A 12,705-nucleotide genomic window follows, 5' to 3' on the forward strand; every position below is an offset into this window, starting at 1 on the left:
GTTTTGAAAGAATAAATGCTCTGGACAGACAGACACACCACCCACACAGACGAAGCTGCAGACCTGAGAAGGTGATGTCCAACGTCCTGCCATGAAGCCCCAGGACCTCATACCTCCACCTGGTAGGCGACAGCACGAGATGGCCTACTTTGGGGCCCTGTGCAGCTCCCAGGGATGGCGGGAAGTGGTGCTTATTCCAGAGCCAGTTACAACCTCCTCCTTCTTCTTCCTTTTTTTTTTTTTTTTTGGGAGAGTCTCACTCTGTCGCCCAGTCTGGAGTACAGTGGTACGATCTCAGCTCACTACCACCTCTGCCTCCCAGGTTCAAGCAATTCTCCTGCCTCAGCTTCCCAAGTAGCTGGGATTACAGATGCACACCACCACGCTCGGCTAATTTTTTTATTTTTAGTAAAGACAGGGTTTTGTCATGTTGGCCAGGCTGGTCTTGACCTCCTAACCTCAAGTGATCTGCCCAGCTCGGCCTCCCAAAGTGCTGGGATTACAGGCATGAGCCACCACACCCGGCCAGAAACACTCCTTCAAATTCCAGTTCTCAGACTGGCAAAACCCCCACTGCTCCACATGTGTTGCACAGAAGAGTCACAAATGCTGTTCCCACGGCCTGAGGATGAGTCACACAGCCAGGCCCACAGCAGGACACGTCAGTATCCACCATGACAGTGCCCCAAATCACATGGGCTTTGCACATTTACCTGTTCAGTTTTTCTTGCAATGAGATTGCCAATGGTTTTGCTGAAAAAACTGGCGAGCAGAGGATTGAGAGGCGGCTCATGGTCCAGGAAGTCATACAGGAGGCTCAGCAGGCTCTCGTCCCCACCGAGGCGGTCGCTGATCTGTGGCACATCACAAGTCAGGAGCTCACAGGCTGTGTTTGGGTATCTAAAAGGGCACAGTCCAAGCACTGGAGGTGAAATTAGACTTCTCTGTTTCTTAGGAAGCTGCTTACATAGTCTGTTTCTTAGGAAGCAGACCCACGTGAAAAAAACTGTAGACCTCAGAACAGAATGAAAACATGACTACCTGTGACCAGCTAGAAGTTTTTTAACATACCTTCTATGCTCCTCATGCCCTATATGCTGATATCTGACATTTTCTGACCCTACTCCCATTCTTTAAATAACTTTTCTCAGTCTTCTGGCTTCTCCTCTCTCGAGGCCTTCACACTCACCTGCCAGGTCTCTCACCTCCTGTCTAATCACTGTTTCCATGAGGCCACGTCTGTGACCATTTCCATCTTCCCCTCCACTGAGCCTTCCTCTCCCTCTAAGCCATGACTCTTCCATCAACAAACACAGACCCAATCCATCCCCAGACAGGAGACACACCCCCTCAGCAGGTCAGGAAGCAGCATGAGGGACAAGGCACTATGCACCTGGGAAGCAGTGTGAGGGACGAGGCACTGTGCAAGAACTTTATGACTAGGAAATACCAACACCTGTGAATAATGCACTTTTCATCTGATTAAAATGACCAGATACAAAACAACCCATATCCCAGTGCATATGATCCCATGATAACATCACTGTGCTCCCTCTTTTGCACCTGGTAGACAGAGGTGGGTGATGGCCATCGCCCTAGGAAAGGCACACCCCACAGTCCACACAGCCCTCAACAGCAGCCCCCATAGCAAGGCCTGGCAGGTGACCCTGCCTCTGGGAATGCTGGAGAGAAGCACAGGGCTCAGCAGGCAGGAACCCAGTGGGAGCATCCCGTAAGAATGGTTGTCTCAGAACAGGCCTGTCCCAACACCAGGAAGTGACCTGTCCTCTCTGTGTCTGGGTTTTCCCATCTGAACGTGCAGGTAAGCACAGGCATGGTGGCTCACACCTGTAATCCCAGCACTTTGGGAGGCCGAGGCGGGTGGATCACTTGAGCTCAGGAGTGGGAGACCAGCCTGGGCAACATGGTGAAACCCCGTCTCTCCAAAAAAAAAGAAAAGAAAAGAAAGGAAAAATTGGCCAGGCGAGGCAGCGCGTGCCTGTGGCCCCAGCGACAGGGGAGACTGAGGCGGCAGGAAGGCTTCAGCCCGGGAGGCAGAGTTTGCAGTGAGCTAAGAACACACCACTGCACTCTAGCCTGGGTGGCAGAGTAAGACCCTGACTTAAAAAAAAAAAAAAACCAATGCCAGGTGCGGTGGTTCACACCTGTAATCCCAGCACTTTGAGAGGCTGAGGCAGGTGGATCACCTGAGGTCAGGAGATCGACACCATCCTGACCAACATGGTGAAACCCCATCTCTACTAAAAATACAAAAATTAGCCAGGTGTGGTGGTGCATGCCTGTAATCCCAGCTACTTGGGAGGCTGAGGCAGGAGAATCACTTGAACCTGGGAGGCGGAGGTTGTAGTGAGATGAGATCGTGCCACTGTACTCCAGTCTGGGTGACAATGCAAGACTGTTTCCAAAAAACACAACAACAACAACAACAACGTGCAGGTGACAGTGCCTGCCCATGCCTGTCGCACAGCAAGTGTGTGCTCAAGGTCAACTGCTATGACCTTCCTTCTCTTGCCAACATGTGGCTGGTGCCAGGTGCAGAGGCAGCCTTAGCACTGGACCTAAGCCAAGGTGGTCGCTGTGACTGGCTAGAGGGGTTTGGGTTTGAGAGACTCTACAGGAAACAGCTGGCCAGGCCTGGCAGCCGACCAAGTGTGGAAGGGGAAGAAATGCAACGACCTCGGCTGGCTGCGGGGTGGGTGTTCCTCATCAGCCCAGACAAGAAAGTGCCACTTTCAGAGCTCTGAAGAACAGCGTCTGTAAGGGCAGGTGGAATGTAGAGGGTCAAAGAGTGGCCCAGCAGGCGTGGGTTGGGGAGAGAGGACCTGGTTGGGGCCTGATGGAGTAGAGCATCAGGGCACAGGGGCGCAGCAGGCTGGATGTGTGGGCAGACAAGGGGCCTGAGAGGTGGGCGCAGGGGGGCTGGGGCAGGCCTGGGCTCCTCCCCTCACTAGCCGACCTTTCTGGCCTTTAGTTTTCTTGTCTGTTAATTAAGACAGGCAGTACCCACCTTGTGGGATGTCATAGGGGCTGGCCAACAAGTACCTGGCACAGTGGACAACACACGGCCCCTCAGGGCAGGAGGACCAGAGAGCAGGAGAGGAGGGCCGGGCTGGCAGCCTCAAAGGCCACAGTGAGGCCCCAGGTCTACCAGATCTCTAACACTAAGACCGGTGTGCTGGGCAGGGGGAAGAAGTCACATCCCATGGGGTGAGGAGGAAGATCAAAAGTGAGGAAGCAGAGAAACGTCCAAATCATTCCTTGAAGAAGTATCTCAATACTATAGGGAACAAACTGATTTTTTTTTTGAGATGGAGTCTTGCTCTGTTACCAAGGCTGGAGTGCAATGGTGCTATCTCAGCTCACTGCAACCTCTGCCTCCCGGGTTCACGTCCTGTCTCAGCCTCCTGCATAGCTGGGATTACAGACAGGCACTACCATGCTTGGCTAACTTTTGTATTTTTGGTAGAGACGGGGTTTCACTATGTTGGTCAGGCTGGTCTCGAACTCCTGACTTCAAGTGATCTGCCTGCCTCGGCCTCCCGAAGTGCTGGGATTACAGGCGTGAGCCACCAAGCCCAGCTCCAAACTCATCTTGTCTACACACAGACAAACGTATGCACACATGGCACAAACCAAGCTAGAAGACGCTGATTCTCTAGATGGAGGGACTAAGATTTTCTCCTTTTTCCCTTTATCAACATTTTACAATTATTCTTCAAATAACAGGTGCTGCTCTAGTAGTTTAAAAACTTACACAAGGTACAGAAATTCCACAGCATACGGAACACACAGGCTTGTTGATACTCCTGAAACTCTATCTCAAACAACACGAAGAATTAAAAAGACAAGAGAGGCAGAAAGACAAAGCAGGCCCGGAGGCCCGAACCAGCCGGCCACGTGAAGATGGCCTTGGCACAGGGAAGGCTGAGCTTCAGGAGCCCACAGAAGGGCACCAACTAGAGGTGAGAATTCAGGCCACAGAGCTCCAGAGAGGCCTGGACACTGATTTGGTCAGCAAGGGCAGGGCAGGCTGAAAACTCACAGGCCAGGGCAGTGGGACATGTCCCTCCCTTATGGCCTCCTGGGATCGGTGGGCCAGGGATGACAGGCACAGCCGTAGGGTGATAAGACATCATCCACAAATAGGGGACTTGGTGGAAAAAAAACAACAACACTGGGGTGTCCCCAGCCCTCTCCCCAACTCAGCTCCTGATACTAACAGGTCCATGCCCCACAGAGGGGAGCTAGAAGGATTCTTTTCTGGGAAAAATAATGAGACAAAGAGAAAAGTCATCTAGTGGCCTCCAAGCCTGTGGTGAGTAAGCCCCAGGCAGATCCCAAACTCTGTGCAGGATTTAGGGCCCCACTCAGGAAAGCAGCATGATGCTGACCAAGCAGAAAACAAGGCGGAGGATAGCGAGTGACGCGGAGGAGAGCGAGTGACGCGGAGGAGAGCGAGTGACAAGGAGAGCGAGTGTAGAGAACAGAAGACGAGGCACGCGGAGGAGAGCGAGTGTAGAGAACAGAAGGAAACTCTTTTAAACTATAACATTCTCAGAGATGACACATTGAGACTGTGTATACATGAATAAGAACTGGAAGCTTTTATTAAAATACCTGAGAATAAGAAACAGCTCTTAGAAATTAAAAATATGGGCCAATCGCGGTGACTGATGCTTGTAATCCCAGTACTTTGGGAGGCCAAGGTGGGCGGATCACGAGGTCAGGAGATCAAGACCATCCTGGCTAACACAGTGAAACCCCGTCTCTACTAAAAAATACAAAAATTAGCTGGGCGAGGTGGCGGACGCCTGTCGTCCCAGCTACTTGGGAGGCTGAGGCAGGAGAATGGCATGAACCTGGGAGGCGGAGCTTGCAATGAGCCGAGATTGTGCCACTGCACTCCAGCCTGGGCAAGAGAGCGAGACACTCTATCTCAGGAAAAAAAAAAAAAAGATTAAAAATATGACAGATGTTAAGCATAGTGGTGAGCGCCTGTGGTTCCAACTGCTTGGGAGGCTAAGATGGGAGGACCACTTGAGCCCAGGAGTTTGAGTCCAGACTCGGCAACATAGCAAGACCTCATGTCTAAAACACAAACAAAAAATAATGGTAGAACTTTGAAAAGTCAATAAAAGGACGAGAACTTAAAAGATGAAGAAATCTCTCAGATTTAGGCCAAAAAGGCAAAGTACAAAACATTAAAAGCAAAAATAAGGAAAGCATTAATTTGAGTGATCTAACACCTGATTAGAAGCCCCAGAAAGAGAAAAGAGGGAAAATATCAAATAAATAATATGAGAAATTTCCCTCAGCTAACGTCATAAATGTACAGACTAAAAGGGCTCGGGGAGCCCAGCACGACACATGAAGGAAATGGATATCCACTGTGGACCTCAGTGTGAATATGTACATATTGTCTACTGCCGAGCTGATTTGTTTGCTTGGGGTATATCTGCTTACTTATAAAACTCTTCCCTTAGAGTTAGTTTTTCTCATTGCTCTGTTTGCTTGATTTTGTACTTATCTATTACTAAATTCTCCCAAGCTCTGACTTTCATGAAACTCTCTTGGCTCAATGATGCTGTTCTGGGATCCTCGGTCCTGACTCAGAGAATAATTCCACATTATTGGGAAATTCAGGAACAACAGGTCTTAGAAAAGAACCTAAATGCCCTCAGAGAGGAGAAAACGGGTGACACACGTGAGCTGGGAGCTTGTTACATCAGACTTGTGAGACTAGAGGACAACACGGAGGCTCCCAAAGCCCAGGGGGTGATGCCCAGTCTGAACTTCTAATCAGAGGGTTTCAAACACGCAGGCCCGATGACCTAAACATCACTGCCCATGAACTCCGTCTCAGGAAGCTGTTTTAACAGAGTACAATTTACCACAGAAAGTCAACCAAAGAAGAGGAAGAAGCCATCACAGGAGGTAGGCAGTGGATGTGGAGGGGATGGACAGTTGGACAGTGGATGTGGAGGGGATGGACAGTTGGACAGTGGATGTGGAGGGGATGGACAGTGGCCCATGAACTGCTACGGTGAAGTTCCCTTCCTCCCAGTGTTTCCTTTAGTGGAGATGCTGTCTTTCTTTCAGTTCTATGGAGTGCAGCAAGTCTCTCTGGGGCCGGGGGTGCTTCCTGGGGGCCTGTTGTTACCCACTGCTGCTTCCCACTGGGTGAGCAGTTCTAATTCTGCAATCAGGAATCAGGAAGCCCACAGCTCAGAGTTATAAATGACACTGCTTCATGAGTAATGAAAGCGACAGCTTGGTGTCTCTTACTGGCTCTTCTGTCTTATTTCTCAAATAATCCAGATCTCGGCAAGCAAACTGGACAAGAGCTCACGAAGAGACCAGGAGCATCCACAGGCTCTAGGGCTGACCATGTGACTGCTGCTGCCTCCAGCCCCGGGGTGGCACCCTCTGCCGTGGCCTGGGCAGGCAGCGCTCTGACTCTGGAAGGTGACCAGCCGTCTTACGGCCACAGTGGTTTTTCAGCCAAGGGCTGCTTCATAGAGGTAGGGGAGCTGCACGTCAGGCCTCAGAAGAGGCAGCATGTGGGCCTCACCTGCCTGGAGCAGTCCCTGGCTTTAATTAACCAGAGTCAGTGGCTGCTACCTGATCCCAAACCACCCAAACCAAGTGCAGCTTCTCTTGAGCATGGACAGCTCAGGCAAATTATCCACTTTCAAGAAGAGTCCTCCCATAATTCAGCCTGTGGTCACAGAGGTGTCCTGCCAGGTCTGCAGAACCTTGACCTCCAAGGCTAACAGGTTGCGGGAGGAGGTGTTTAACCTGGCAGTGCCACCGAGGCAGGGACAGCAGAGTTCAGAAGCACAGGCGCTGCTACATTCTTGGAATGTAGCCACATCCATTTGTTTACTATTTTCTGTAGCTGCTTTCATGCTACAACTTGAGTTGAGTCCTTCCAACAGAGACCTTACGACCTGAGAAGCCTGAAGTATTTACTCTCTGACTTTTCACAGATACAGACTGCCGACTCCTGGTCTACACGCATACTTATATCTTCTCCATCTTTGTTTATTTTTTAGAGATGATAGTCCTGCTGTGTCACGCAGGCTGGAGTGCACTTACTCTTTGCAGGCATGATCACAGCACACACGAGTCCCTAGACTCCTGGATCTCAACTCCCACCTCAGCCTCCCAAGCAGGTGGGACCACAGGCATGTGTCACCACGCCTGGATCTTCCCCATCACTGAAAAATAATCTTGACCTTTCTTCTTCCTTCAGCTACCACTCACTCCATCCATCCATCCGTCTGTCCTATTCCACTTCTCAAAAAAGGTGTTTTTTGTTTCATTTTATTTACAATGCTAGTCATGTGACGCAGACAGACTGGAGAAGGAAGAAAGAAATCTTAACCGGTTGTGACCAATTAGGTGTAAATACTGCTGCACTTGGACTAGCCTCAAAAAAAGTGTCTTCTGTAATCCTAGCACTATCCTAGCACTTTGGGAGACTGAGGCAGGCAGACTGCCTGAGCTCAAGAGTTCAAGACCAGCCTGGCCAACATGGTAACCCCGTCTCTTCTAAAAATACAAAAAATTACCCAGGCACAGTGGTGTGCACCTGTCGTCCCAGCTACTCAGGAGGCTGAGGCAGGAGAACTGCTTGAACCAGGAGGCGGAGGTTGCAGTGAGCCAAGATTGCGCCACTGCACTCCAGCCTGGTTGACAGAAAGAGACTGTTTCTGGAAAAAAGTCTTAATATGTTTCCAAAAAAAAAATTTTTTTTTAAATAAAAATAGAGATGGGGGCCGGGTGCAGTGGCTCACGCCTGTAATCTCAGCACTTTGGGAGGCTGAGGCAGGTGGATCACCTGAGGTCGGGAATTCGAGACCAGTCTGGCCAAAATGGTGAAACCCCGTCTCTACTAAAAATACAAAAAATTAGCTGGGCGTGGTGATGCACGTCTGTAATCCCAGCCACTTGTGAGGTTGAGGCAGGAGAATCGCTTGAACCTGGGATGCGGAGGTTGCAGTGAGCCGAGATCGTGCCACCGCACTCCAGCCTGGACGGCAGAGTGAGACTCCATCTCAAAAAAAAAAAGAGATGGGGTCTCACTATATTGCCCAAGCTGGTCTTCAACTCCTGGGCTTAAGTGATCCTCCCACCTCAGCCTCCCAAAGTGCTGGGATTACCAGCATGAGCCACCACACCTGACTTCAATGTTTTTTATACAAGTGATATGTGCGCATGCTTTGAAAACTCAAGACAGAAGACAGGGTTGGTGACTCAGAGGAAAACTCAGAGAGCTGACAGGGCTGGTAAGGAAAGGCTCCCCCCTTCCCAAGTCACGCTCCTCAGAGGCAACGACTGGACTCTTTCAGCAGTTTTCTCCAATGTTAACCTCCATGTTTCTAAATAATACATACATACATTTCTTTTTCGTTCACCAATTTTAGACATTATGAATTAACTTCCTACAATGGAAGGCAAAGCTTTCCCACCATCCAACTTCCCTCTCCCTTTCCCTCCCTCCGAAGTTACAGGGTAATTTAAGGGATATCCTGCGTGTACTGCCTACAGCTGAGCGGACTGCTCACTCGGGCATCTCTGCCTACAGCCGAGCAGACTGTTCACTCGGGCATCTCTGCCTACAGCTGAGCGGACTGCTCACTCGGGCATCTCTGCTTACTTATGGACGTCTCCCCCAAGTTCACAGTCCTCTTGCTGTTTGCTCGGTTCTGCACTTACCTACTACTGATTTCTCCCAAACTCTATGAGACTCTCCTGGCTCACTGATGCTACTCTGGGATTCCTGTCCTGATCCAGAAGACGCCTCCCCACTCTCCTCGCCCCATACCTGTCTCTCAGCTCTAATTTGTCACCAGACTGGGCCACATTTGGGAGTGGGAGGGATGGGGGCTATCAACAGTGATGCTGACACAGCAGGTGTGACCGGCACACCAGAAGCCACAGCAGCTTCTGGCTGTAGCCGCCCCACCCTAAGCCCTCGGTTCCTTACAGGCAAGGCCCTGCTCAGGCTAGAACTCTCCTCCCCATCCCAGCACTGCTCCCCTTACCTGAGAGGACCTGCCTGACTACCCTAAATGAAGTACTCACCACCCCCCGATTCAAGGACACCCTGGCTCCCTATCCTGCTTATTTTCCTTGTAAGACCAGCAAAGAGCTTCCGTAAACGGCCAGGGAGGAATCACTTCCCACGGCCCCTGCTGCAGCTGCTCAATTACATGAGTGTGGGTGAGCATAGATGTGTCTAACATCAATTACATGAGTGTGGATGTGTCTAACATCAATGCTACATGAGTGTGGATGTATCTTTTTTTTTTTTTTTGAGACGGAGTCTTGCTCTGTCGCCCGGGCTGGAGTGCAGTGGCCGGATCTCAGCTCACTGCAAGCTCCGCCTCCCGGGTTTACGCCATTCTCCTGCCTCAGCCTCCCGAGTAGCGGGGACTACAGGCGCCCGCCACCTCGCCCGGCTAGTTTTTTGTGTTTTTAGTAGAGACGGGGTTTCACTGTGTTAGCCAGGATGGTCTCGATCTCCTGACCTCGTGATCCGCCCGTCTCGGCCTCCCAAAGTGCTGGGATTACAGGCTTCAGCCACCGCGCCCGGCGAGTGTGGATGTATCTAACATCAATGCTACATGAGTGTGGATGTGTCTAACATCAATTACATGAGTGTGGATATGTCTAACATCAATGCTACATGAGTGTGGGTGAGCGTGGATGTGCCTAACATCAATGCTACATGAGTGTGGGTGAGTGTGGATGTGTCTAACATCAATGCTACATGAGTGTGGATGAGCGTGGATGTGTCTAACATCAATGCTACATGAGTGTGGGTGAGCGTGGATGTGTCTAACATCAATTACATGAGTCTGGGTGAGCGTGGATGTGTCTAACATCAATGCTACATGAGTGTGGGTGAGCGTGGATGTGTCTAACATCAATGCTACATGAGTGTGGATGAGCGTGGATGTGTCTAACATCAATGCTACATGAGTGTGGGTGAGCGTGGATGTGTCTAATATCAATTACATGAGTCTGGGTGAGCGTGGATGTGTCTAACATCAATGCTACATGAGTGTGGATGAGCGTGGATGTGTCTAACATCAATGCTACATGAGTGTGGATGAGCGTGGATGTGTCTAACATCAATGCTACATGAGTGTGGGTGAGCGTGGATGTGTCTAACATCAATTACATGAGTCTGGGTGAGCGTGGATGTGTCTAACATCAATGCTACATGAGTGTGGATGAGCGTGGATGTGTCTAACATCAATTACATGAGTGTGGATGAGCGTGGATGTGTCTAACATCAATGCTACATGAGTGTGGGTGAGCGTGGATGTGTCTAAAATCAATGCTACATGAGTGTGGGTGAGTGTGGATGTGTCTAACATCAATTACATGAGTGTGGGTGAGCGTGGATGTGTCTAACATCAATTACATGAGTCTGGGTGAGCGTGGATGTGTCTAACATCAATGCTACATGAGTGTGGGTGAGTGTGGATGTGTCTAACATCAATGCTACATGAGTGTGGATGTGTCTAACATCAATGCTACATGAGTGTGGGTGAGTGTGGATGTGTCCAACATCAATGCTACATGAGATGTGGATGAGCGTGGATGTGCCTAACATCAATGCTACATGAGTGTGGGTGAGTGTGGATGTGCCTAACATCAATTACATGAGTGTGGATGAGCGTGGATGTGCCTAACATCAATTACATGAGTGTGGGTGAGTGTGGATGTGTCTAACATCAATTACATGAGTGTGGATGAGCGTGGATGTGCCTAACATCAATTACATGAGTGTGGGTGAGTGTGGATGTGTCTAACATCAATGCTACATGAGTGTGGGTGAGTGTGGATGTGTCCATCAATGCTACATGAGTGTGGGTGAGCGTGGATGTGTCCAACATCAATTACATGAGTGTGGGTGAGTGTGGATGTGTCTAACATCAATGCTACATGAGTGTGGGTGAGTGTGGATGTGTCCATCAATGCTACATGAGTGTGGGTGAGCGTGGATGTGTCCAACATCAATTACATGAGTGTGGGTGAGTGTGGATGTGTCTAACATCAATGCTACATGAGTGTGGGTGAGTGTGGATGTGTCTAACATCAATGCTACATGAGTGTGGGTGAGTGTGGATGTGTCCATCAATGCTACATGAGTGTGGGTGAGCGTGGATGTGTCCAACATCAATTACATGAGTGTGGGTGAGTGTGGATGTGTCTAACATCAATGCTACATGAGTGTGGGTGAGTGTGGATGTGTCTAACATCAATGCTACATGAGTGTGGGTGAGCGTGGATGTGTCTAACATCAATGCTACATGAGTGTGGGTGTGTCCAACATCAATGCTACATGAGTGTGGGTGAGTGTGGATGTGTCTAACATCAATTACATGAGTGTGGGTGAGTGTGGATGTGTCTAACAAGACTTTATTGGTGGACACTGACACATGAGTTTCACGTCGTTTTCATGTGTGTAACAAAATATTCTTCTTTCGATTTTTTTTTTTTTTTTTTTTTTTGAGACGGAGTCTCGCTCTGTCACCCAGGCTGGAGTGCAGTGGCATGATCTCAGCTCACTGCAAGTTCTGCCTCCCGGGTTTAAGCCATTCTCCTGCTTCAGTCTTCCTGAGCAGCTGGGACTACAGGCATGCACCACTACACCCGGCTAATTTTTGTGCTTTTAGTAGAGACGGGGTTTCGCCATGTTGGCCAGGCTGCTTTCAAACTCCTGACCTGAGGTGATCCACCCCCGTTGGCCTCCCAAAGTGCTGGGATTACAGGCGTGAGCCACCATGCCCGAGCTTCCTTTGATTTTTTTCCCTCAATCATTTAAAAAGGTAAAGGTAAAACCACCTGGACACAGTGGTTCACGCCTATAATCTCAGCACTTTGGGAGGCCAAGGTGGGTGGATTGCTTGAGCCCAGGAGTTTGAAACCAGCCTGGGTAACATGGTGAAACCCCATCGCTACAAAAGAAATATAAAAATAAATTGGCCAGGCATGGTAGCATGCACCTGTAGTGCCAGCTACTTGGGAGGCTAAGGCGGGATGATCACTTGGGACCAGGAGGCAGAGACTCCAGTGAGTCGAGATCATGCCGCTGCACTCCAGCCCGGGCGATAGAGTGAGACCCTATCTCAAAAAACTAAAATAAAAAATAATATAAAACCATTCTTCACTCACAGGCCACAGAGAAACAGGACATGACCTGCAGGTTGAGGTTTGCTGACCTGAACGGATCTCCCACCTCCTGAGGCGTCACCTGGGGACACAGCGGGCCATGTGCTCCTCGAAGAGCTGCACTGTGAGGAGCTGGGAGGCTGGCTCCGCCCTGTCCTCCCTCTTGCCCCAGCCCCGTCCTCCCTCTTGCCCCAGCCCCGTCCTTGCTCACCTTTCTGTCCTGACTCAAGGCCCTGAAGCTCCAGCCATCTCGCCACACTACCCCCTTCCTCTGTGTCATCTCCTAGCATCCTGGCGAGGGCTGAATGGATGTTTCAGGGAAACCTTTGAGAACGGACAGTACCACGAATGACAATCATGTAAGTCCTTCAAGCTGAAGACCCTAAAGTGAAGCATGTCCCAGGACTGTGGGTCAGACACTGCACATCTCTCCTGCCTGGCCATTCTGTGGCCTGAAGCCAACCCTGCTGACAGTGCTGCCTCATGCTGCAA

The 12,705-nt window shown here is 50.1% G+C and overlaps 1 protein-coding gene across 28 annotated transcripts in view; it reads right to left on the reverse strand.

The window, feature by feature from the left end:
• The window catches only part of PPP6R2 (protein phosphatase 6 regulatory subunit 2), a 95,844-nt gene that overhangs the window by 36,051 nt on the left and 47,088 nt on the right, over positions 1–12,705 (reverse strand). For 27 of the 28 annotated variants that reach the window (XM_007976227.3, XM_007976240.3, XM_007976238.3 and 24 more), the window contains one exon: positions 714–900. In XM_007976227.3, the coding sequence (XP_007974418.3) occupies positions 714–900 (187 nt within the window). Of the gene's footprint in view, positions 1–713; positions 923–12,705 lie in introns of all 28 variants that reach the window. The other variant, XM_007976241.3, reaches the window with a different exon arrangement.

Source organism: Chlorocebus sabaeus, chromosome 19 (genome assembly GCF_047675955.1).
Source record: "Chlorocebus sabaeus isolate Y175 chromosome 19, mChlSab1.0.hap1, whole genome shotgun sequence".
NCBI classification, from domain to species: domain Eukaryota; kingdom Metazoa; phylum Chordata; class Mammalia; order Primates; family Cercopithecidae; genus Chlorocebus; species Chlorocebus sabaeus.